Here is a 26,333-nt window from a genome sequence, read left to right on the forward strand (position 1 = left end):
TTTAAAGATTAAACCTACGTGCACCCAAAAGTAGCATCTGAACTTTACAGACAGGCTTATTTTGAAAGCTCAGTGACCATCAAGACTACTAGGATCAAAGATGAAGACTGTTTGTTGGTTCAAGGAGTTCTGGCTGGCACACTGTGAGACAAAATGATAAAAATGTTTTCTATATTATTCTCTGGGCTTTGTGTCTGTTGGACTGCAGAGTCAGCTTGAACAATACCAAGCTGATGTATCTTAGCAGGCCAGAAGCAGCAGGCCAGCAGGCTGCCACTCCTGGTTGGGAGAACAGGGACTGTGCCCATCATTTCCACAGGGGCCCCCAGCTCTCTGGTCCCTCCTACCTACGCTGGGACAGAGCTGACAGCTCAAAATAACGAAAAACTGGGAAAGGGAAGGAGAGGCAGGAAGGGAAAGGAGAGTCTGTTCATATTTTCTGTTTCTGAAATGGCTAACTTTCAGCATTCTTACCTTAGAAAATCCTTTTGCAAACTACCTTAAGAAGAGCAAGCAATGGTACAAGAGAGGAGATTCCAGGTTCCCTTTGGGGCTTCCTGCTTTTCCTGCCACCTCTCTCAGGACAGGATTAGTCCTTTGGAAGCAGCTGTCTACTTTTAATTTCAAAGCCAGGGCTTGTTTATCGTAACACCAACGTGTCCATGTTCCTTTGTCAGCCCCCTCCTAGGTCAATGAATGAGCTTTTATGAGAAAGATGTCAGGTGACACCTCCCTGGGTCAAAAGTTCCAGAGTCTTTCCAGTTTGACAGAGCAGGGCTGAGACCTAGCAAGTGCTGACAGCCGGGGTACAGAGCATCGCCACGTGCAACACTGCTGCGTGCTGATGTGCTTTGGACAAAGTCCTTCCAGTCACAGAGAATATTAATTCCACTCCAATTACTTCCCTCCACACACGTACACTAGTTTTCAGACAGAAATTAATATGCAGTGAGTGAACATGCACCATACTTGGAGCAAGGTAATGAGACATCTGTTTGTGTGCGCTCTTGGTGGAAAGAGAGCATACGATCAACAAGGGAGACTTTTGCATCCAAAAACTGGCCCAGTTATTTGCAGTAGCTAACATCAGCCCTCTAACTTAGATGCTTTACTGATATGTCCCTACATAAACAAGTGAGCCTCAGGTGCATGATTTAGAGCCTTTAAATTAAAACCAGATTTTTCCTTTCATTTTAATAGGAGTTTCAAATACAGATAGAGGTGCCTGAAGTTGGCCTGTGTGACTATTCTTCTCCCTCCCCTCTGACCAAAACTGCTATGAAAAGTAGGCCACAGAAAGCAGAGGCCACAGTTTCAAAAGGTGAATGCCTAGAGCTATGTATATACAGCTATTTTCAGGCACTTTTAACTGGGTAGCCTGATTTTGAGAAGTTCTGAGTATGCATCACTCCAGCAATGTATATGCGCCATAACGTCCAAAAAATAAAACCTGACTACCTACTTTGGCGTTGAATTGTAAATACCCAGTTTTCTACTCAACAACAGATCTACAATTTCTGTTAAAACAATACCTATACAGATTGCTTGGCATTAGAGACTCACTATATCAGAGTATTATATCTGGAAAAGAGGTTCCTGCCCAGAAAAATGTGGCATCTAAAGGGAAGAGACAGGCACATGACTGTCAAGAGAAGAAAGAGACGCACAGGGGTGACATGCTGTGCCCAAAGTCATGCAGCAAGTCAGAACCAGCCCCAAGCAGAAAACCCTGAGCCCCAAATCAAGTGCCTTACCCGTTACATCATGCTGAGCCTCTCTCCGAGTCACAAAAGATACATGCAGCTGTTCAAGGAGTATTTCTAAGACAGACAGACAGAATCTGATAAAAAGAAATCTAGGGAAAAGAGAAGCATGCCGTGATCTGTTCTGTAACATCCCCCAAAATCAGAAAGGAGTGCACACAGCAGCAACAGCATCTCATATAATAGTAAACAATCAAGCATAAATGATTTTGATTACATTGCTGGGACAAAAATATCACAGCTAAAGGGTTTTATACTGTCTAGAGTGTCCCAAGGGAATAGTTCCCGTACTTCAAAAAAGACAGGAGAGAGAGAAATTCAGGAGTCAGAGCTTGGCTCATGCAGGAGTTCTCTCTTCTAGGGGAACCCTGCGAAGACTAGTTTCTGTAGAAATTTCAGATTTGGAGTTAAATTTAAGAATCTAAGAACAAGAAGATTTTAAAATCATGGAAAAAAGCCAGGTGAAAGTGGTTAAAGAAATTAACTCCAGGGTCTGCAACATCTGAAGTTCAAACATTATTGAAGAAACCTGTAAATCACTTGGGACAGCAAAGGAAGCTGAGTAGCAGATGGGAAGACTAACTAGGTAGAACACAGAGTGAACAGCACGTTTACCTCAGTTTTGATTTAAATTCCTTCAGTTTAGATTATTACTTGTAAGATATGTAGGCAATTTTAAAAGCTTTTAATCTTAAAACTAAAAATGTAATGTAAAAAGTTAGTTAGTGCCTAGTCACAGTGTTTATCTATTACCATCTTAGGCATAATTTAAAAAGTCAGATCTTGAAATCCGAGGCTGTAGGATCACAGCTTTTCAACACGGCATCAGAGAATGTAGTTATTTTCATGAGGTTAAAGCTTAAGAAAGGCTGACACAGCTGCAACCATACAATACCCTGCTAAAAATGAAATTTCCATTAAATAATGCTCCTAATCTTTCACCAAACATTACAGAACCTGATCTAGATCACTTTTATATCAGAAGCAATTCTTCACAGATAAGTAAACAAAGCAATACAGCTACTGAGAGAACTCAACTGCTATACCAAAAAATCTGTTCCGTGATTTATTTCAAGATAGACCTGCCAGCTACGTAGGACACAAGTTGGGAATACAAGCTTTATTTTTTCAAATCTTTTAAAAAAGACTCAGAAGTGAAAGTTTCAGAATGAATGGCTCTTTTAGAGCTTGCACTCAAAATAACAGAGAACAGGAAAAAGAGGAAGTCACAGCCCTGGCCAGACTACTGCTTCCAAAAAAGAATCCATTAAAATCAAGACTAAAATATCTCTAAAAGCTTTTTTTTTCCCCAGAAGACAGTCCCACTTCCTTCCAAGGGAGACAGCACTACCTACACTGAAGAAAATAACAATCTCTGCGAGTCATCTCAGCAACTGCTAGTTGCATGGTAGCACACCAGGTTCAAGCTGAATCCTGGAGCAGGCTGACCAGAGAGGTCGTGCAGTCTCCATCTATGGAGATATACAAAACCCCACTGGACATGGACCTGGGGAACCTGCTCTAGAGGATCCTGCTTTGAGCACGGGGTTGGACTGTATGATCTCAAGAGGTCTCTTTCAACCTCAATGATCCTGCAAATCTGTGAACCTTCTATTTCCACAAGGACTGAGTGGTTACAGTGTCACTCTAGGACATGGGAAGTCCAGGTTCAACCCCATGCTTTCCCTCAGACTACACGTACAACTCTTGCCTAGTTACTAGTTCTCTTCCACCTCAGTTGCTTTAGTGGTAGGAACTCTACAGACTGTGGTAGCAGAGATAAGGAGTGTGTCGCAAAGCGTCTTTCCAATGCATTCTCAGGAGGCTGGGTCAAAGTACTTGCCACTCAAGACACTTGACTCAATAAAAAGCAATCTACAGGACTTTCAGAAACCCTAAATATGTCCAGATGCCCAGTTTTAGACACTTGAAATAGGGATTCCCTTTTTCAGGGAGCATGGAGAATTCACTGTCAAAAGGACAGGCAAGGCATTAACTTGGACATCTGAAAGATAATTACATTTAAAATCAAGCTGTTTATAGAACATGAGGCCCTACTGCTGCAGAACGTAGTCACCTCAGCAACATCTGCCATCTTCAAAGGTGCAGGCAACACAGAGGGAGGAGGATTCAGCACCATACAAACTGGAGTCGTCAGAGCATGTGGTCATCCTCCCTTTAACCCAACTGGTGCAAATCTTTAGTTATATAGTTCTTGTAAGGTCTACAAGGTTGAAATGAAGTGTAAATTGAAGATCATAAATAAAGACTATACTTCATTTATAGTTACTTTAAAACATAATTCAGAGGTAATGATCACCTGAATCCAAAACTGGTCTGTAAACAAACACTAAATTTTCTTTTGAAAGACTTTCAACAGCAGAAGATTTCTCCTTACATACATACTCAACCCTCCAGAGTTTATGGCATTCCTTTGGAAGAGATAATCCCTTGCACTGAACTTAACCCATCACATCAATCTTGTATCCTGTGATAAACTGGGCTCTCTAGTTACAGCTAAAGACTAGGATATTATTTTCTTGGTAGTGATTTCCATTTTGAAATTCCAGAACAAAAAAGATGTGGCTCCTAAGACCTCATGCTATTCACAGATGTATTATTTCTTGTGAGTTTTCTAAGTGCTCATGGCCTTGGGATATGACATGACAGCTGCAAAGTAGGAAACACAATTTAGCAGGTGAAAACAAGGAGAGGGAAAAAACCCACAACACTGTCTAGAGGGATGCAACTTTTTTCTCACTGCGGATCATTATGTGCAGGAATACAGAGGCTGATCTACTTAGGCCAGAACAAGAAGTTAGCCAATTACGCAGCTCTCCAGAGACTTCCCCTGCTAAATACAAAGTTGGTTCAAGGTCTCTGTCATGATATTTCTGGTGATGAGACAGAAATAAGATGAGATGGGAGGGGTGCGGGGGGGGACACAGGGACAGGGGAAATGTGGTCACCTAACACTGCAGCAGCCAGTGAGAACAGGTGAAGCTTTTCCTTACCTCATTCCTCAACTTTATTAACAGCTTCTCTTTAAAGTGTCAGTTTTAATTGAATACAAACCTACTTTTTTCTTTTTCCTCCTTGAGCATTTACTCCTTCTTCTCATCAGTTTGACCAGAGGCCGAAATATGCGCAAGACAAACTGCTTGCAAAAACTGGATACTCTCCCGAACATATTGTTCTCATAGAGATAACAATAATAATACTGATAGCAATTTAAGAAAAAAAAAAAAAAAAAACAAAACAAGCACTCTACTGAATCTCTCCGCTGCTAGAACAAAATCCCAGCCACTTCTTCGGAGCACAGGTTTCCCTCAGCACCTCTCTGCCACTCGCAAACAGCAATAACTACTCCAAAACAAAATCCTTTTAAACTAATTGAACATTTTCTCCTAAAGAGATTCCAAAAGACAAGGGAGAGTGCTGCGAATGATTAGTCTTATTTTTACATAAAGACACTACCAATGGGGCCAGGCAGGTCAGATGCAAACAGTATGTCTATAAATCCACAATTATAAAAATACAAAGTTATAAGCTTCTTATCTGCCCATCAAGATAGTGATAACACAATCACAATGGTAATTTCAATAATGAACATAGTTCAGCAATGCAATTTCCCCCAAGTATAGTCATCTAACATATGAAACAGTTACTTCAAGAGCTACTCTAGATTTAAACTCAAAAGCCAATAAATGTTTCAAGAATATGACATCAACAGAAGTAGAAAGGGAATGAAAGACCAACTTACCCCAACAGTTACAATGGTTAAAATGATAAGATACTATAATTATTCAGGTTGAAAAGGCATGACTTCTAAACGCGGGAATACAACTCAAATGATGCCAATTAAAGGCAACAGTCTATGTCAGGTAACTAGCCAACACCAGAAGTGCATTTATGTTCCTCCTAGCAATTAACTTGTGCAATAGGCTTCCAGTGCTTCTCAAAGATCTTAGCTCTATTTACAATTTAATTTCTTTCAGTCCTTTCCAAAAACAATTTTTCTTCTTCCATAAATCTCCCCCAAATTCAAGCCTCAGGATTCTTATGACAAGCTGCTAAGTTTGTACAGTCATTTCAATTTACCAGCACGCACAAAAAGACAATGTTTTCCAGAAGATTTCTGGGAGTGCTCACTGTAGTAAATATGCTCCCAGTTAAATCCACATCATATTTTTAACCAGATGCAAACCTCCTCTGTGTACATGGAAAAAGAAGAGCATGAGATTCCAGAGGGCAATCCTGTGACACAGGAATGCTTCAGTGTTTGTGCTCCCATGGAGAGACAGAATGCAAGGGGCCCAAAACCACTACTTCAAACCTCACATCCAGCCTCCAGAAGCCAACTGCTTCCTTCTCTAGTCACAAAAAAAGCCTTCAGAGAAAGCAGGTATTGGCCTACCTTGCATGTATGCCTCTATTTGCCGAATTAGCTCATAAGACTTGGATCGGTCCAGAAGAGTACGAATAGCCGGAAGAGGGTCCAGGATAATGGTTTCTGGATGAGCATCAATATACTCCTGCAAAACACATAGCAAAAAAAAAAAAAAAAAAGGCATTAGGTTGGCTGCAGAGTGGAAAAATCATGAGATGGGGAAGAGAATAGACAATGTTAAGAACCTCAATGTCCAGCTTCTCTGCAAGGGGAGGCAAACGGACATTGGCAACACAGGAAGTCACCAGACCGTCTAGGCACTCACATTTGAAACAAACACAAACATGACAGCAAACCGTTTTAGGATGGCAAATTTCTCCTGTGGACTCACCATCGGCAGTGAAACCTGCACTGCAACCACATCAACTCAGAAGGGAGACAGTGGCAAAGTGCCACAGTAACAGCTGTGAGCAGGGCTGAGAAAAGCAATTAGGAGAAGAAAGATGACACACTGCTATCTTGGGGTCAGCCTTGCATTGAATTACTGCACGTGAACATCACAACTGGCTGAACTAAGCTCAGAACTACATCTGGGTTCTTTAATGTTGTTATTATTGCTGTCCTCTAGCTGGGCTGAAGACAGTGTTAAGAGCTGGACGATAAGGGCTGGAATTTTTTTTGGCAGAGCTGAAGAGATTGCTGCTTCACTGTATCTTCACTGAGTTTTGAAAGCATCTATGTTGCTACTTCTCTAAGTTCATACTCTCCTCTCCTGACTACAAGAACAAAGCAAAGTTAATGTTCTCATGGATCTTCATCTTGGGAACTCAATTCCCCATTCCCTGAGGTCATGACTGCACTACTGCGTCTTGGCCATGAACACAGACACAGCTGCCAGGTATTGCCCTTACAAACACAACAAAACTTCCTTCTGTTTCTCAGAACAAAAGCTGAGTTCCTTCATCATTGCCCCAACCTGGCCCCATAAAGTCAACAGGACAAACAAGCATCCATCCTACCCTATTGAAAATCAGACAAACATTTCCAAAGTTGGCATCTGCCTTTGTTTTACCCAACTTCCCAAAGCCATCTTTAGGTTTCTACTCATTTCTTTAAATCCATTCATGCAAATGCATGGTAAATGCTCCAGCATTGGACTTCCATGAAGCCCTACTTCCTTAAGTTGGTTACTTCAGAGAACAAAATGTACTCCAAAAGATACTTAGGAGTATGATGAGGTGGCCTCAGGAGATGCACTTTCTAGATACTGAGCTGGAGAGAAAAGATCTGTTCCCAGCAAGTGATTTCGCTCCAGACACTGACTGGGGAAGCAGACTTCCTCCCCCAGCTCCTCCTAGCACTGACAAACTGTTGCTTTCTGCTGACTACATAGTCTGAACTGATGGCTTGCTAAAAGGGGATTATTCTTTTGAGGCTAAGAGGATCCATCACTGGGGTTTAATGAACCCACTGCATCACCCACAGCACACAAGCAGCTTTCCTTCACAGGGCATGAGGCACCCTTCAGTGGTAATACGTGTGTCTGATGTATTTAATAATCCCTGCAGAACACAAAGAGTGAATTCCCCAGAGATATGCTTAACCTTGCTGCCACTTGGGAAAAGTAATGGACAGAGCCTTTTGCATAGTCAGTCATCAAGACTGTCAGACCCAGCTGTTGTTTCACCCTTGCAGTGTAGCCTGGATAAAAAGCCTCTTCGGCTCACCGGAGCAGAAGCTGGATTCATTTTAAGTCATTAATACCCAGAACATACAGAGAACAGTTTTCATGAGTCTCCTGCCCCCAGTACTTCCAGAGTCTCAAGCAGAGCAGTCAGCTTTCAAATACAGAAGAGATTTTTATTTTTTTTTAAGAGATAGAGTAACTTGTTACCTAATGCATCTTAAACACCTACGTGTGTCTATGCATATGTGCACTTTTACGCAGCAGCTAAAAGACACCTTGTGGAGCTAGAATGATCCACTGATTAGGGCATTAGCTTAAACTTGCTGATCATGAAACTGTACTCAAGTATCTCAACATATCTAAAGCATAACAAGACAGCTCTTTTAGCCCCTCTATGCCTCACCTTAAAAGACAGGGAGCTACCACAGTCTGCATCTTCATGAGCACACCAAGAGGACGAGCACATTACAGACAGCCAATACCCTGGTGGGGCAGCGGGTAAGTATGCACGGTAATCAGACTGAACAAGCCACAGCTACGAAACGTAACCTCAGCACAGATCTGACAGAAAACGTCCTGCAGCATTTCTGATGCGTGTACTAGCTCTTGCTTTCACGCTGTGGTGACCGCCCCTCTGCCTCAACCAGTCTCTGGTTCCACCTTGAATTCAAGTTCCCCATACTTCCATCCTGGCCCAGCCCCTACTCCGTACATACTAATCCTTCCCCTCACACATACATTCGTCCTGCCTGTGGCCTCCATCCCCTTCACTCCCCTCAAAGGAGGGAATGATTTTTCCCTCTCCTAGCTCCTTGTGCACCTTTCCAAATCTTCCTGATGCTCACCTTGGCATTGAGGACTATTCTAACCTCCCTGGCTTAGGTGTGTTCCACTTGTTATTTTGGCTCACATTACTCTAAGTATTTCCAGAGGGAGTCTTGCTTTTTTTATGCTTTCTGTAAGGAACTTCACAGTGTTTTATTTATGACAATAGCTCTAAACCATATTAAAAGATCATCCAAGCAGTAAGCTTGACACAGCATAACGAAGTTTAACAGGAATGAAGGCATGATCCCAGGGCCATTCTACACCAGGCAACATGTCAACAGACGTGAGCATCTTAGCTGACATTCCAGTGAGCGATTTCTCATCCTGTTGCCCTAAGGAGCCTCCAAAAAGCTCTGTAAGGCAAACATGAAATAACCGATGAAGATGAAGGAGGTGGGGGCTGTTTTCCAGAAGCCATTTAGAGTCTGGAGGACTTCAACAAACTACTCTAATGTTGAGAAGAACTGCACCAAGTGTAAGGCGACAGCCCCTTCACACACACACAGGAGTCTGAACATGAGCTTTCTTTATAAAACAAGGAAATTTCTCGGCATCAAACCTATTTCAGGTACTATTCTGCAGCTCTTCTCCATTTAAAGGCTTAGGTACTTGGACAGCCAGAGGGCACAGGAATGGCAAAACTCAGAGACTGTCAGGAGGGCAGTGAAGATCTGCATCATCTGAGTAAAGGACTGCGACCTGAACTAAGTGTCTCCTAGAGCTCATCTGGGGACAGGCTACAGATCTCTCATTTTAAGGGAATCCAGAAACGGCCTCCCCTTTGAAGCAGAGTCAGTCAATACAGAACAAGGTCAACGTATTTGTATAGGGCATGTCTATTTGAACACAGCTAGTGGTTAATTGCTGAAGCTGTTTAGGGGACAGGAGCATCAAAATGCACTCAAGTCCTTGTAACTCTGCATCTCTTCTCATGGTATTGTGTGTTGCTTGGATTTCCATCGCAAAGCACTAACTCTGCATTCAAAAACAGAACCATCAAGTTGCACCAGGATCCCCAAAGCAAATCATCCAGCCTCCCCTTGGGCACGTACACTGCCAACACTTTCCCAGTCTCCCACACCTCACACCAGTATATCACCAGCACATGCAAAAGACAAAGTTCCAATATCTATGCACAGAAAACTACTTAAAATAAATAAATTTAAAATCCAAACCTTAACACCAATGCCCCACAACAGGAAATTACAGTAAGAAAAATCAATTTTGTTAGCTTTACAGGAACAATTATGGTAGCCAATGTGAAACCTTTCATAAACTTTGATTCTTTACTAGGAACTGCTGCACACTCAGGCATCATGTTTTACTGAATATATAACTGTGAAGATCACTTAACAGATTGGAAAACTCTTGATGTAGCCTAAGTAGCAGCACTCTTCCCATGGCACCGAATGGCTCCACTACCAGAAATACAGATCTGGAAGAATATGAAGGGTTTGTGTCTAAGAATTTTGATAGCAGATGCGCTACGATAAATATGAACTTGAAAATGGAGCAGTTGCAGAAGGAAAAGAGAAACACTGAAGCCAAGAGATAGCTTTCAGTACAGCACATCCTTTCAACTTTGAATGTTCAAACCTTCTCTGGTCATTACAACAAAACAACTCTGCACTCTCCTTTGGTGGATTTACCAAAAACTGGTATCCAACAGCAGACTCCAACAACCTAGGCAACAATCTGGAGGATATTTAGGCTTCCCAATAATATTTTGAAAGGGCTCTGTCCTTGGGCTGCAGTTCAGCTTGACCCAGACAATGTCTATGTTTTGCTCTTTCTAATCTTTGACATAATAAAAGCAAACAAGAAGAAACAAGGACTTTTAGCAGATCCTCCTTTGTTTGTATTCCAGGCTTGGCATTCAGTCATGCTCTATACCAGCCCTGTTACTGGCAGAAGGCCAGCAATGAAACTTGAAATCAAAGAGAGACCAAGTATTGCATGTTCCCTATTAAATACCTCTGGATATAACCCAGAGATTTTCTTGAGAAGCCTGTGTATAGATGAGAATAGAGTTGTTTGTAATTTACCCAAAAAGGTAGCTAATGATTTTTATTTTTTTAATATTTTAACAGAAAGTTGATACAGTATCTATTGTAAATATCAGGTCATTAGATGATAAGAGAGACTCACTGACTCATTGACTTGATTTTATTACTAAGTAATAAAACTTCTATAATCTTTTGTTTAATATTAAACAATAGTTCCACATTAAAAAAAATGTTAGCAAACGAAACAATAACAGCATTTGGATTTGCGTTTTCTCATGTACAGAAACATGAAGATGACTGCTTGTAACAACAGATCGACATTTTCCAAGGGGGAAACAGATGTGAAGACAGATACAAGCTTGTCTAAAGAGTCTGCATCAGATTCAGACTTAAAAGTTCCTTTTTGTTGTCTTGGGCTGTGACGGTCTCTTTTCACGGACACCTCCTTCCAAAAGGAAAGGTGTAGGCAAGTGGCAAGTTGGATCTTGAACAAACACTCGTCTCAAAATTGTTTGTCTCTAAATCTAAAAGAGATTCCTGCAGTGGTTGGGAGGGATGGGGGGGGCGGCAAGGGGAAGTGGGGACAGATCTTCTCTGTTATGTTTCTATTCACTGTACATCTCAAAGCAACTTTCTGAGTACTCAGCTTCCCTGTTTCACCTTCAAAAGTCCACCACTGCTTCATCTTGCAAATACCTACCCACAGGAAGCTATCCTACCAGTTAGCACTTGAATGACAAATTTTTAGTTAATTTTGCCTGCTTATAAGGCTCTTCCAACAAGTGTAAGACAGAATTATTTTTCAAATGGGAAAAACACAGGTATTGGCCTGTGAATTCAGGTGCAAATGGACCATTTCAACTTTGTGTCTCACCCTGTCCCCCCAATAAGAAAAAAATTACTAAGATTTGATAGTTTCATTTGATTTTTCACTTGCCTTTTCTCAGCAGAGCACATGAAAAGAAACTTGAAACGTGTAAGTATTTTCAGAGTACAAAGCTAAAAACCAGGAACAGAACGGGCTAGTAGCTTTTTTAAAAAAAAAAGGGGGGGGGGGGCAGCATTAAAAATCCACTGGCATAATCTCCATGACTATGTACCCAAATCACCTTCTCACAGCTGAGACTTCTGAAGAAAGCAATCAGTGCAGCAAAAACAATGCACTTCTCCCCTTCCAAACAAGAGCAATCCCCTAACTCCTTCCCTTCCAAAATATCTCCCTAATTTTCCTTCCTCTCAGTCCCAAATCATTCTAAAGAAGCTTCTGAATCAAGAATAGAAGAGCCTTTCCTGGACAACTTCAGAGTGGGAGTGTCAATAGTTGGAGGGCAGGGGGGGAGGAAACACTTTAAATTTTCATCAACCTGATAGCAGAAGCCTAGGCATAAAACCTGCTTCTGATCTATCTTTTTAAGAAAGCTAATGCAAAGAGAACCTGTTCAGAAAAAGCTCTGAAAGACAAATTAATAACTTTATTGATTTTCCATCACTTGAGCCATCATTTTGAATGGAACAGACTAGCATGAAGCTGCAATGAATGAAGCTACTCAAGCCCCTGTACAGCTATGACAGGCAGCTGCTCAGAGAGCATTTTGCTCTAATCAGAGCATAACAAAGATTCCCCAGTCAATGTCTTACACAAGCCAAAACATACTCACTTTTCAAAGTCATAAACTTTGTCTAGAAGGCAGGAACTGGAGTAGTTTGGTTCTCTTTCTTACCAAGAAGACAGGAACTGGAGCACAAGCAAGTGAAAGGGACCCTTGGAGACTATGCCTCTTCCCACCTGACTTCTCTCCATCTTCCTCTGGTCAAGAAGGAACCACCAAGGACTGTAATAATTTTTTTACTAGACAACAAATAAACTGTGTTCAATCAGTTCAGCCCAGTATTACAGTGAGCAGGAAGGGAGACTAATCATCATCTCTACAAATAATCATCATCCCCAAAATAAGGATCTAAGTGTCCTACGAAGCAAACAGAAAGATTTCTCTACTTTGCACTTCATGCGCTACGCTAGGTGCTGCATGCAGTCTTCGTTTCGGCTTTGGATGAGATCACTAGGCACTCATCACTGATATTCAATGCAGTGGAGAACAGTTTGCACCCCACCAATACTCTCCTGAGAAACTGCAGTCCAGACCACATCCAGCTAGCATGAAGACCTCAGAAAGCTCAGCCCTAAAGGTCTTCTGCAGCTAAAAAGCCCACTGGCAATAGGCAACTCCTCCTTGCCATTTTCAGAGTCTCCTGTAATGATTACTTTTTACAAGGCAATTGAGAACAGCCATTAAACAGCAAGATAAAAAGGGCATGCTAAGACGCTTCCTAGTCTATTAGCACTCTCCACCAGACCGTACAACGGTTCATCACAGACTTCAGAGAGCAGGCGCACAGACTCATGTAAATGTGAAGCCAGTTTCTTCCTCAGCTCTTGCAGATGAGATGGTCAAGGCCTCTACAATACAGCTCTGAAATAAAAAGTTATTCTTACAAAGGTCATAAACGTAGCCTGGCAGATCATTCCTCCTCCTGTGGTCAAGGATCCCTTGCTCTCTGCTTCCTGGAAGACTGCCTTATGGAGCCAACAGTAAGACTGGTGCCAGCTATCATCTTGCTGTTACATTTGTATTCAATAGCAGGAAAATTAGCATCATGAATTTTGCACCGTTTGGTCTGGTTAAGACCATCAGAACTTTTTCAGTCAATTTAATGAACAATAAAGGGAACCACACTATTTCCACTTGTATGCAGGTGCCAGAAATACCACAGTGCTTATGCAACATCACACACACATAAGTAGCTCTCTTGCAAGGTGGTCACTTTACATTTTCTAAGTTGCTCACAGATTTTAGTCTAAAAAACCAAAACAACACCACCACCCCACACACTTTATACAAATGGATTCTTACAATTTATTTTTTCTAGGGAATATACTTCTCTTCATTTCTAATAGTTTTCAATATCCTAAAAATAATACAGGACAGATGGAGACAGGCAGCGATTTCTTGCCAGTTTCTGCCCTGTATACAAAATTACATGAGATATACCCTTTAAACACACTTTGGCATGTAATTCAACGCTGATCGACCTCTCCTCTGCTCCGCCGGTTCCTGGGTACATGTTTTACTACAACGAAAGTTCCCTGCATGCCAGCGATGTGGCACAACTCAGTCACATGTGCAGAACCAGAAGCCCAAGGCCTTGGTTTATTGGGGAGAGGATATCATTCAGAAGCCTGCTCACAGGGGTCCCTGACCTCTATCTCATTCACCAGAAAAAGATCCTCTCCCAGTCTGGAAGGCACTGGGAGAGGATCTTTTTCTAATGAATGAGTTTTGAAGATACTGAGAGATCATAATTCCATACCCACAGTCAGAAATACGTGTAGTTCAGTAACGGAAACCTACATTCTAGTTCAACTACATGACTGTGGATAAGTCATCCACTGGGCTATGCTAAAGAACACTATCTGTGAAGACAGATCATCAGACATCAGTGTAACTATTGTAACTTGGTCTATAAATCAGATGTCATCATAGCTACTACAAATCCACACCAGAGCTCCAAACAGAAACAAACCTCAAGCCCTTATGGCAGCCATTCTGAGTTGACCTAAAAGGCTTCTCAGAAGGGAGGTTAATGTCATTTCCTTTAATTTACAGCTTGCAAAACAAAAACTTAGGGATGCAAACAGGATGGTCTAGATCACATAATGAAACTGTGGAAAACCATGTGACTGAACCCACATTCCAGGATCCCCTTCTAATTCTTTAGGCATTACATTGCACTTCTTTGCAGGAAGATGGCATCCTCAAAAAGAATAGATATACTAGATAACACAGTGTTTACTGTACAACCAAGAACTAATGACAGGGAGAGAAGAAAGAACATCAAGTTCTCCTCTAACATTCTTGGCTTTTTTATTATTTTCATTTGTGGTTAAATTTAATATTCCTAAAAATGAAGGCCTTGAAGGCACCAGCCAGCTGGGTCCAAGCATTTCGCAAGAAGAATTAAGCAAGTTTCTTAGCGTAGCCCTGCAACAGCCTTCCTGGAGTATGCCTGGCTGAAGCTTGCCATTGCAAACACAGTGATGCTAAACTGGAATTAGGCAGAGTGTTCAAAAAAGACTAAAAGCACCATCAACAGGGACATGAAATGAAGATGAAAATGTAGAGGAGTCCTCAAAGCATGAGCAGAATTCACCACTGTCCTCTGCACAGAAGACACTGGTATAAGACAATGCTTTGTATCCGTAAGGTGCTTTTCACCCAATTTATTTCCTTATACAGTTCATACTGTTAGGTGAACAAGTTCAACTGTATTTACGAATCAAGTCAGGAGACAGGGAACTATTTCTTCTCCATCTGACTTGCTCAGAAACTTATCCTCACTTCCATCTGTCTCCACTACTTGAGCTCTGGAAAAATACATACGGAGAATGCATTACTATAGAGAGAGGTTTTCTAATGATACACTTGCTTAGTGATTAACAGACCTACCGACAATTAAAGGGTGCTGACTTACATGCAGCATATGCCCCAGATGTGTGAACAACACCTTTGCTTTCTGCAACACTTGACACACAATCCAAATTTCCAGTATTATCAAAATAAAAAAAAATGTTTCAACTTCCCATCAGCCTACTGCAAATTAGCTTCACAAGAACCACAGTATTATTTTTGCTTGAATACTGGTATTTACAGGAAAATTATGAAGTTCAGTATTAAGAAATAGAGACCAATTTATTAAAGGGTGGTGGTAAGCTGAGGCACAGAAAGACATAAGCATTCTACAGCAACAAAACAGCGGCAATGGTAACAGACAGAAAACTGAATTTCAACCCTATTATCTAGTCTCTGGATTACAGTTATTTCTGTTTCACTCTACTGTAACCCAAACCTGTTCCAGCCCAACTTGTTTCCCCTTTTGTTCTCTGTTATTCTTAGAAGGCAGCAGACAGGTCTGCAAAAATATCTAACGTAACTGAATGCTCTTGTGCTGTGCAGGTATTAAAATCTACTTATCACTATGCAAATCCTACAGAAAGAATTTGACATGCTGTATCAAATACATCTGTCAGTACTCTCCATGACTCCCTGGGATCAACGACTGTTCTCATCTCTCCACATTAGTTAGCATGTCACAAGAAGCACATCCCCAGTCCAAATCAATGACCTGATAGCTCACCCATTACTGTACATGCTGTATGAGATTAAGGCCACACTGCCAACAAAGAACTCAGGCACAGGAGACAAGGGAGGTGATGTTAACACAGATGAACTTGACAGTATGGGAGAGAAGACCTGGGTCAGGAAACAGAGAGAGCAGTAAGATTTGTTTGCCCCAAATCTTAAGGGAAGGTTTCTTACTGATTTCCTTCAGAGGCCACTAAAAAGAAAGCTTTGTGATTTCCAGGATTAACAAAGATAGCATGAGCTGCAGCACAGTCCTAAGAAACAACACAGCACAGGGATGCTATTATGCAGCTTCCTTTAACAGGGGATCACCTTGAATATGGTGACACTCTTGATTTATTATTTCTAATGGGTTGGAGAGGCAAGGCTGAATTGTTGAACTTGCACACAAGGTTATACTCAGATAAAGTAGGATTTTAGGGCAATATGAGTTTGGTTGTTTAGCTTTTATTAAGGCTATGATTTAAAACTGCTTGCAACAAGTTGCTCCACAGTTTTAACACAGGAAGAGTTAACCAGCCTGTGAGACGTGGGAATGTTTCAGTACATTCACTGTAGGACACGGACGATCACATCTTGGAAAACAGCAATTGTGGTGAAACAGAAGAACAATGCACTGCCTCCAAACTTCGATCAAGGGCACAATCTGACAGGTGAGCCATACAGGAATGACAAAGAGGCATGTACACTAATACGTGGCAGCTGCTGACAGGCATATAACTGGAGGAGTCCCAGCACCACATACCATGGTACACGGGATTTGAATACAACTATTCCTCAGCTGCTCTGAAATGAGGCAGCTCAAGTGAGATTTGCCAGCACTAGTGAAGGTTATAATATTGTCCCAATAAGAACATCCCTGCAAATCAGGGGTCTGCGGCCTTTTCTGATATGTGTATCTCTAGAAACTTCCACCAGGAGCGTGGACTGCCATACAGAGGACATAAGTCTCCTGTGAGTATACCTGGTTTTCTCATTAGTTTGGCTGATGCCTTCACAATAGTCAACAGACTCCTTCCCACCTGCCTAGCTCCTGCCACATCCCAATGTCCTTATGGTTGAGGGCTCAAGAAGTCCAAGAGCAAACAGCCGTTGAAATTTACACTTAAACCAAAGAGCCCTTCAGCTTCCATCCCGAATTCAGGCTTACAGCCTAACACGCTGCAGGAGAGCACTCCTCTGACTGCGGTCAGCTCTTGAGGACCGTGAAGACAGCCCTAAGCATGCAGGTTGGACTTAGCCTGTAGGGTGAAGAAATAGCACCAGGTGAGGAACTGCTAGAACTGAAGTACTAGAGAAAGCATAAATAGCATGACAAAAAGGTCCAGGTGGTAAAACCAATGCCATCGTATATGACAGTAGCAAACAGATTCAATAAGCCTGACAGAAATGTACAGTTTCTTCAAGTTTTGCAAAGCTTTTGCCTATGGTCTCCTGTTCCTGCCCCTGCCACCATGTACATTTTGGAAAAAAAAAAACGTGGAAATTTGAGATCTCTGCAGTAAGCTATTCTATACTGAAACTGAATTGTATCTTACTTTCTGAAAAAAATCCAAGCTGCACTATATAAAATACCTTCTTTCTGACAAAAGCTTAGAAAATGGAAACAATATCCTCACATACATTTCTTATTTTTATGCTGTATTAACTGTTATATGCAAACCAACTATTTATCATTTCTAAAAGTTTAAATCAGTAATTTCACTTCAAATAGTCTATGGTTAAAAAATATTGCTGTATTTGATATTATCATCTGAAAGAAAGTAAATCCTGTAAGATCACTGATACATTTTAACTTACATAGCTCTGTAGAATTTGAGAATTTTAGGAAAGACTTTGGGTGGGGGGAGTTGGGTTTTTGGTTTGTAGTTGCAGTTTTGATTGAGTTTTCATTTTTTTCATAAGGGGATGTTTCTGTTGTTGTTTTTAGGCCACTACATCTCTAGTCAGGTAATATTATTCTTTTCCAAGTGCTATCAAAAAAAAGATACAAAGAACAAGTCCCTGAACTAAATTATCCATAATTATATATGGATAATATATCCATAGGTACTGCTTCTCTCTCACCACTCTCAAAATCTATCCCACAAACTCATTAGATAAAAATTGTATTTTCACTGAGATTTTCTAACTTAAATATCTTTTAAAAAAAGCTTCAATATTTAACCTATACAAAAATAATGGATTAAGTTATTTGAACGGTAACAAAGGTACACAGAATAATGTCAAGGTATCATATTATGATTACTTTAAGAAATCTATCAGGGTAAGGGATTTAGCTTTAGCAGGTCATTTTACCGCTACCAGCCTTCCAGCAGTGCAGCAGCTGTCACACAGACATGAGAACAGCCCACTAAGTCCTCAGCCAAAGCTAAGGCTCTAGCTGCAAAGTGCTCTACCCTGTTTCATACCAAACTTCACCTTGGTGGTTAAACGCAGCTTTAGGAAAATGCATCCTCTGTACTTACTACTGTTTCCTCCAGACCTCACTTTGGTACTTGAGAAAGTATCAGCTTGTGACCTTAAGCTATTAAATACAATAAGTTGACTAGCTGGAGTTCTTATTAAAAATATTCCATATCCATTGAAGAGTTCTTGTTCGGGAATAAAAGAAAGGTGTGTTATATATTAATTGTACTGCTACGCACCAACTATTGTTCTACAACTGCTTGCACAAGTTCCCTACCAGCATGTTCTCCAGGGGCCAAGGGAGGTGCCACAGTATTACACAGAGCTGCTCTCTCTGTGCCTCAAAGCCTGGCCTTCAGGAATGCATGCAACAACGTAAGAATTGGGAATGAGGAATCTCATGAGTCTTAATCAGCTGCAAGCAACTTAACACGTGCCCTTTTGCCTCTTCGGTCATCAGTTTCTCCCATCGACAGGATGGGTATACTGTGAAGGCAAACTAGTTAACATCTGAAACAGGGAAAGACTGCGAGCAGAAAGCCCCTGAAGTCCATCTCTCTATATGCTGCTTTGGACATTCACAAGTTTCCAGTGCTGTGGGAAGTGGATGCCTGCACTTAGTCATGAATAGTCATCTACTATTCAGAGAACTGGTGCCAGAGGGCCAGACCCACAAGTCTCCTGTGTGTGTTTGAGTAATTCACAGGTGGGAGGAAGCAGAAAAGCTTTGTAAACTAGAGCAAAGAGAATATTGACTCCATTAAATAAAATATTTTCTGCATTACTAGTTGTAGAACATTAAGCAGAGCAAAGAGAACATAATTTCCCAAGAAAGCAAAGTTGTCAAAATTGCAGAATTTCTCTGAGCCGTTTTTCCACCTGACATAAGCATATTCCATAAAATTCTGAAAATATCTTTTTTAGTTTTGCTTCTCTTTGAAAGAGAGGAAAAGAATATACCTTTGATCAAAGATATCCACCAGAAGCAATACCTTTTAAAATGATAAAGGTGTTGCTTTATCATTTTCATTGGCATTCAGACTACTGATAGGAATTCTTTGGGAATACAGTTCTCTGTACCACTGTGCCCTGTGTATTTCTGACCTTCAATGTAAACTTGAGAAAAAGAATTAATAGAACAGGATTCCCAGCACTAGAGGACAGAATCACTCACAGTAACCTTGACGTTACAGAAATTAGCATTCCAGAAACTGGGAAGACTAGACAGAACTGGGCCAAATTAACTTAGCAGCTTCTGTCGTGGAGGGATGCATGCAAAGGACTCTGCAAACACCTGTTCCTCTTTGTGAACAGCACTCATGCTCCTGGAATGACATCAGGACATCATTTGGTGGGAAACCAGTTCCTGCTAACCTTACCAATACAACATAAAACGTATCCAAAGGTGCAAGTCCATTTTACACTGATGAAACTATTTTTGCTGGGCTATCAGTAGCAGGGCTGCAGTGTGCCAGGGAGCTCTTTTTATCAAACCCTACCAACTGCACAGGAAACAGATTGAATTTGCTGCACCAAGATCATCCTCCTGCTTGAAATGAAGAAGGACTATTAAAGAACCACTTACCTGGAACCTGTGAACCAACTCCAGTGACTGGCTGTCATTCTGGTCTGCTTCAAGGATGACATCTGTCAGTTTATGTATGATCACATCCAAAGGGCCCTGATCTTCAATGGGTTTGGTGAGGTCAAGCTGCAGAAACCAGAGAGAAACCTTTTATTAATATATGAGGATCTGAGGTTCCTGTCCCTGCCACCATCCGAGGTGTTGCTGCCACACAGAAGGCATTTATTTTACACGTTGCCTTTATTTTGGTATGTTACCCAAATTTCTGAGAATTTATATTTTACTGAATGTCAGAAAAACTTTACTCAGACATTTATTTCTCAGCAGTGTAGATCTAATTCCATAAAAAAGCAGTGAAGTCACTGGCAAGCACCCTTCATCCAAACACCTTCCTGTGCTTCTCCACCCTGAGCCAACATTTCCCTCTCCAGCTCTCTTTCCTGGTACTTGCACATACATGCAAAAGGAATGAGCCAACAAAGATTATCACCACTAATAAAAGGAACGCCTGCTGTGCCCTTCGCCCTTTGGGATTGCACAAAACAGCACCCAGGACAGTAATACAGGTAACACAAAAGCAAGTGATTCAGGATCTTTGAAAATTCATCTGCTGCAGGGACAGCTATTTAGCTGGTAAGAGTGCAGTTCCCAGAGCACTCCCACTAGCAGACTTTGGCAGTTAGCTGGATAGGGGACAAAGATTTGGGGTGGGGTGTGCAGAAACTCTGCTCCAGACAGCATGGGAAGGCACTAAAGTGGTGGCGATGTGTCACCGGGCTTGGCCCCCAGTAGCAAGACAGGGTTCAAGGAACAGAGGAACCACCTGTACTGGAAAAGGATTGAGTTAGGGATCTTTTGAGGAAATCTTAATGCAAAGAAGGCTACTGGACCTGATGGGATGCATGCAAGGGTACTAAGAGAACTGGCCAATGTCATTGTGAGGGCCTAGATTTATCAGGACATAAATCAAAACTGTGGAGATTCCAACTAAATCAGGAAAAAAAATTGACCACAAGGGCAGTCTGGTTGCAGCACAGAGTCCCACAGAGGCTGTAGGATCTCCATCCTTCAAGGTTTTCAAGACCTGACTGGACAAAGCCCTAAGCAACTTAGTCTGAATTTAATGCTGAATCTGCTTTGATCAAGATGATGTATTACGGACCCCTAAGGTCCCCACCAAACTTAATGATTCCATGAAGCTACTTACTGGATTTGAACATTTGTACAGTATAAGTACCAGAACTGGCTCATGTTCTAGCCAACACACCGGGCTTGCCCACAGCGCAAAAGCTGCCACATTATCAAGCACTGCTCTTCAACCAATTGTGAGATCTACTGCAGCAGTGACAACTTAACCTTGTAAACTTCAAACTGGGAACACCTTTGAAATGAAAGACAGATGCGTGCTCACTAAACTGAAGTTAGCATCTGATTTCACAGTTACGTGCATGCTCCTTTCCATTGCTGCTATCCCTTTTATTCAACCCTGGCAGAGAATGGGGTGGGGGGCACAGGAGGGAGTTGTTTAGGCACTCTTATCTGGGCTAGGCTTACTTGAGCAGAATAACTGAAGTTACCTATGGCACAAAAGCAAACTGAAAGACTGCCAATTCTTCTCAACAGAGACCACCTTTGCTTGCCCATTACTATATGCTCCTACTAACAGTTACACGTTGAGGCTCTAGTAATATCTTTGAAGTACTTACATAGATTCTAATACAACTGGAAAACATATTGTGCATCTGTCTTCCAAGGAGACTAACAGAGGCACTCTTCACAGGTGGGCAGCAGACTCTCTACATGCAAAGATTATGCAATGGTAAAGACAAACAAGACAGACTCGATGTGAATGCTTGGTGATCAGTAAGCTGTGGCTGGGTGAGGCAGTCCACAGAAGGTCTGGCTGTCCTGGCACTTACGTTTTTACTCCCACAAGTAGTGCAGCATGAAGGCTAAGGGCAAGTGTAAGTGTCTGCAAAATTAAGGCAAAATGAACTGAACTGCAGCCTGGCTAAGGACATGGAAGGAGATGATCTGCTTCTGCAACCAAGTTCCAGAAAAATCAGTTAATATCCTTAAAAGAAATCTCAGATGACCACACTGCTTTTCCCTGAGGTTTTTTCATCTGCCTATCACATCTGGAAGGAAACAGCAAAACAAAGGGTCCATTTAACTAGGTCAGAAAGTTCCCAGTTGCCAAGGTACAAAAATGTGAATTAATCCATTTTCAGGACTTCCAGTCTGAAAAACAGTGAGAAGCAAATAAGTATTTGAGATTAGTTACCCCTCTACATTCTTCCTGCACTTGCAGCTCAATCTGCACAGAAACATTCAGAAAACAAGAAAACAGTCCTCCCTTTCAGCCTTGACCCAAGAATAGAAATAAGCCTTCAAGGCATATCCAGGCATTTTCAGCACAGTGTTTTCCAAAAGCATAAGACATCCGGGCAAGATAACTTCTTCACAACAGTAGCGTCAGCTAAAAGCAACTGGCATATTTTGAGAATGAAACCAAATGCACCTACTTTGCACATCGGAAAGTGTTAAAAAGGGCCACCCGTTAACAGTGCTCTGCTTCCCCTTCACCAGGAAAGCAATGCTAGAAATGATAGCACGCTAAGGCAGCTCCTCCAGTAAGAAGTTCAATGACCACTTCAATTGGCTCAACAAGGACAGCAGGTACACTTCAACCACACAAACCTTCAAAATCTGATCCAGTATTTTGTGGATTGGAGGATCAAACCGTTTGCAAGAGTAAGTTCTCTGTGTTCTGGGCCATGCTGCGGAAAGCAAATATTCCTGGGCTGTGTGGAATTTGGAAGAGATCCACCTTCCTTTTATATACTAAGAAGAAAAAAAAAGTAAAAGTAGAAGAAAAAGAAGAAAAAAAAGATTTGAGGGGGGAAAAAAGAAGCCTTTTCAAGTAGAGTATCAAACCCAAGCAGAAGTCAGTGAAAGTAGAGTGCAAAATTTCTGATGGCCCTCTGCTGAGACAAACACTGATTCATTGTTTGTCATCAGCTGGAATTTGAGCCCTCCTACTTCCCTTCTCTTTCAGCATCTCTCTCTCCAAATGATCTTTGCATTTGACATGATCACCCAAAGGTTTGTTTTTGCACAGAACTAACACCATAGCAACAGAAGTGAGTGAAAAGATTTATCAGCACCAGCTTGAAAAAACAGAGAGATAGGGCTATAGTGCCTTTTCTTCTGTGAGGTAGGCTATAGTCTACTCTGCTTGCCCTTTTTTATATTAAAGAACAAAAACAACCAGGTATTGGTTTCATGGCATTGTCACTGACCACCAAAACCCAGCAAAACTCAGGTGAATGACATGGAAGACAGTGTCAAAGCTGTACACATAAAATGCCAGATACAAGGCATATGCCTTTCCAGATCTTACAAATCCATATATGGAAGAAAACAACTGCTAGATAAATGCTCTTATAGCTGACTGTAGCTAGCCTGCTCACCTTCTAATAGAAAGACTGGCTGGGAGTTAAAAAATGCTCCAAGCTTCGAAACGTCATAGTCCCCCCCACAGGCTTCCTAGAGCATCCACTGGACAGCAAGTTACAGGCATACAGATCTCCATCCCTGCCCTCCTCTCCCCTTCCCCTGTCCTCCAGAAACACACAGCCAGCGCATTATCCAAATCATTACACAGGAGGGCAAAAAAAGTTTATTTCCATTAAGCATAATTTGTTTAAAGTTTTGGGGTTGTTTTTCTCCAGAATGCTGGCAATCCATCTATGTTGCAGGGACAGGGTGAGCGCCTGGCTGAGTGCCACGGCTCTCCACTGGTCCCAACTGCAATCCCACACGCATGCATTTCTGGAAGCCGTATTTAAAAATAAAACTATGTCCAAGTGAAAAAAATCTGGATTCGTTCACTCAGGAAAAAAAACCAAACAACTGCAAATGTTGGATTTAGCAAAAAGAAATATCATTTATCTAAATGATTAAAAATAGTTTTGTATTTTTTGTTTTATTCAGTGTTTCCACCATGCTATAATCAACTGTATTTCAGAATCCGGCTGAGCGGGATTTGTGTTTTTTTTAAAAGCTCTTCTTCAGAAATAGTTTTTGGATTATCATACACATGAAATGAAGTCTTAATACCAACCTGCTCTGTTCTCTGAAGACAGATCTGTCCACTGCCATATCCCTGAGGAATTTACAACACGTCTCCCCATTTCTATTTATCCTCACTTTTTTCTTAAAATATTTTCATTAAAAAAAAAAAAAAGGACAAAAAGACTCATAAATCTATTGTTTAAGCATTTTGCTCCCAGTCTCCAATCGGCTAACAAACTCTGCTCACCAGGATGCTGCAGTAACCTCTTGCTGTGTTTCAGTTTTTATTTGATGCGCTGCTTAGGAGCAACAGAAAGGAGTGCGTGTCCGTCCACAGCAGCCTGTCTTGCTGCAGGTGGAAAAAGCTCATGAAACTTTCACCCAAAGGAGGTTAATGAAGATAAGGAGAAAATCATCAGAGACGACAGGTTTGTTCTGAGCCTTCTCACTATGCAGATACCACCAGATCATCAGACCTTATCTCGAGTGCTAGAAAGCTTAATAAAATGCCACAAAAGGGAAAGAATCAGTCCAATTTTCCGGTAGGGACCTGTCGATGCTCTGATACACATTTCACATATCACAGTCCAAAAGTCCCTTTGTGGTAATTTAACCATTTTCCTCCCTCTGAAGTGGATATACAGCACCAGCCTGACCTGACCTCTCTGCTCTCAGACTCCTGAGGCTATATATGGAATTTTCTACACAAATCTATTGTATCCTATTATTCAGATACTCAGTTAAGGCTGCACTGATCCCAAAACATGTGGGTTTTATTTCAATCTTAATTCAGCTTCTTAAACTCCACTGCACGTAGACCTTCAGGTTTTTAGTCATCATCTTCCTCTCCTGGAGCTATTTTCTACCCGGTATCTTCATCACATACATTTATATCAAAAGGCTTGTAAAACAAAGCTTTTTAAATTCTCCCCTTCTTCCCCCAACCCCAGCCACAGTGTTTACCTTTGCTGTGCATCAATGCTGAGCAAGTCATAATGAAAAAAAGTCATGAGCTCTGGCTTGGAAAGCCAAGCCTTCAAGAAGCTGAACCCTAACAGCTGATGTATCAGTGGACGCTGTTCTCTCCCTAAAAAGCTCAGAGATAAAAGTCTCTAAAAATACCATAAGTGCTCTGGAGAGGGAAGGGAAGCAGCAAAAAACAATACTGCCATGTTCACTGTTTCACCTTATCGTAAAAAGTAAAGAAAAATACACAGGATAGTCTAATTCCAGGAGAGAAGGTGCTTGTATTTGAAAGGAAGTGGGGAAATTTCCTGAAAGAAATCAGGAAAATGGTTGTGCATGTCCATCCATACATGTGATACCTACTCATGCGGAGAACAGAATGGCACAGAAGCCTGCCTGCTCTTCTGACAAACCAAGGAAAATCCACAGGACCAAACAAGACCAGCACATCCTCCTTTCCCAAATTAAATCCTGCAGGAGCAGACCAGTCCTGTCCCTCCACCGGGACTACACTCCCACAAAGCCCGCTGTCAGGTCTATGCAAGCACAAAACTGACACGAATGACTCCCTGCTAAAGCCTGTGGAAGGTGACAAAGTATATAATGGTATACATTTCCTCATGAGGAAAGACATTATGTTACCTGGTATTTTCACTGACATACAGACTCTCCATAGCTCCTAAAATATTCACATATTCAAACTAAATAAACATTTACATATTTAAGAGAGCTCCTCCTCATCTCTCTAGCCAAACAAGAAAGTGATCTGGGCTGTCATTAGGCACAGCTAGTGCAAGTATTCAGCACTTGCTGCTGCTGCTTATGGGGCCAAAGGATACTGAGGGAGAACATAAACCCCTCTAGGTGACAGAAACACCAGCTCTGTCCCATTGCAAAGGGCAAACATGGACCAGACCATCAAAGGCTGTAAAGAGCGAGCAAAAAGTTCACCCAGAGGCCCTATTTTCTCTCTCCATGCCCCTTTTCCCCAGCCATCCTTCCCCGGTGCCGAATTAACTTGCACGTCCTGTTGTAGCGGCGGCAGCGGCAACCTGAGAAAGGAAATCCGCTGCGGTGAGGAGACTTCCCCCCCTCGGCTCTCCTGCTCTCCCCTCACACTGACAAGAGGAGAGGGCATCACAGCATTGGTAACAGTTGCCATGTCAGAGGGGAACTCCTTCCCAAGCAGGAAGGAAATGCAGCTTGAAAATACTCTACCTTTTTGCTAGTCTTCTCAGAATTGAGGAAATTAAAGATCGACCGAAGAGCTTACCTTTCTACCACTGCAGGATGCTAACTCTATGGATTATCTTTTGTTGCTCTGCTCAGCTTAGTTTAAGAGAACCACCAAAGGAGAAGGAAAGCAAGTCCCACACTGGGACACGTCATTCAGAATCTCAGGTGCCAGCGACATCCCAAGC

General features: G+C 41.7%; 1 protein-coding gene across 2 annotated transcripts in view; it reads right to left on the reverse strand.

Annotated features, from left to right (window-relative positions):
* The window catches only part of ITPK1 (inositol-tetrakisphosphate 1-kinase), a 158,331-nt gene that overhangs the window by 60,503 nt on the left and 71,495 nt on the right, over positions 1 to 26,333 (reverse strand). For both annotated transcript variants that reach the window (XM_050898437.1, XM_050898438.1), the window contains 2 exons: positions 19,870 to 19,995; positions 6,181 to 6,298 (listed from right to left, as the gene is read on the reverse strand). In XM_050898437.1, coding sequence (XP_050754394.1) covers positions 6,181 to 6,298; positions 19,870 to 19,995 — 244 coding nt within the window. The remainder of the gene's footprint in view (positions 1 to 6,180; positions 6,299 to 19,869; positions 19,996 to 26,333) is intronic.

This window comes from Gymnogyps californianus, chromosome 5, assembly GCF_018139145.2.
Source record: "Gymnogyps californianus isolate 813 chromosome 5, ASM1813914v2, whole genome shotgun sequence".
NCBI lineage: Eukaryota > Metazoa > Chordata > Aves > Accipitriformes > Cathartidae > Gymnogyps > Gymnogyps californianus.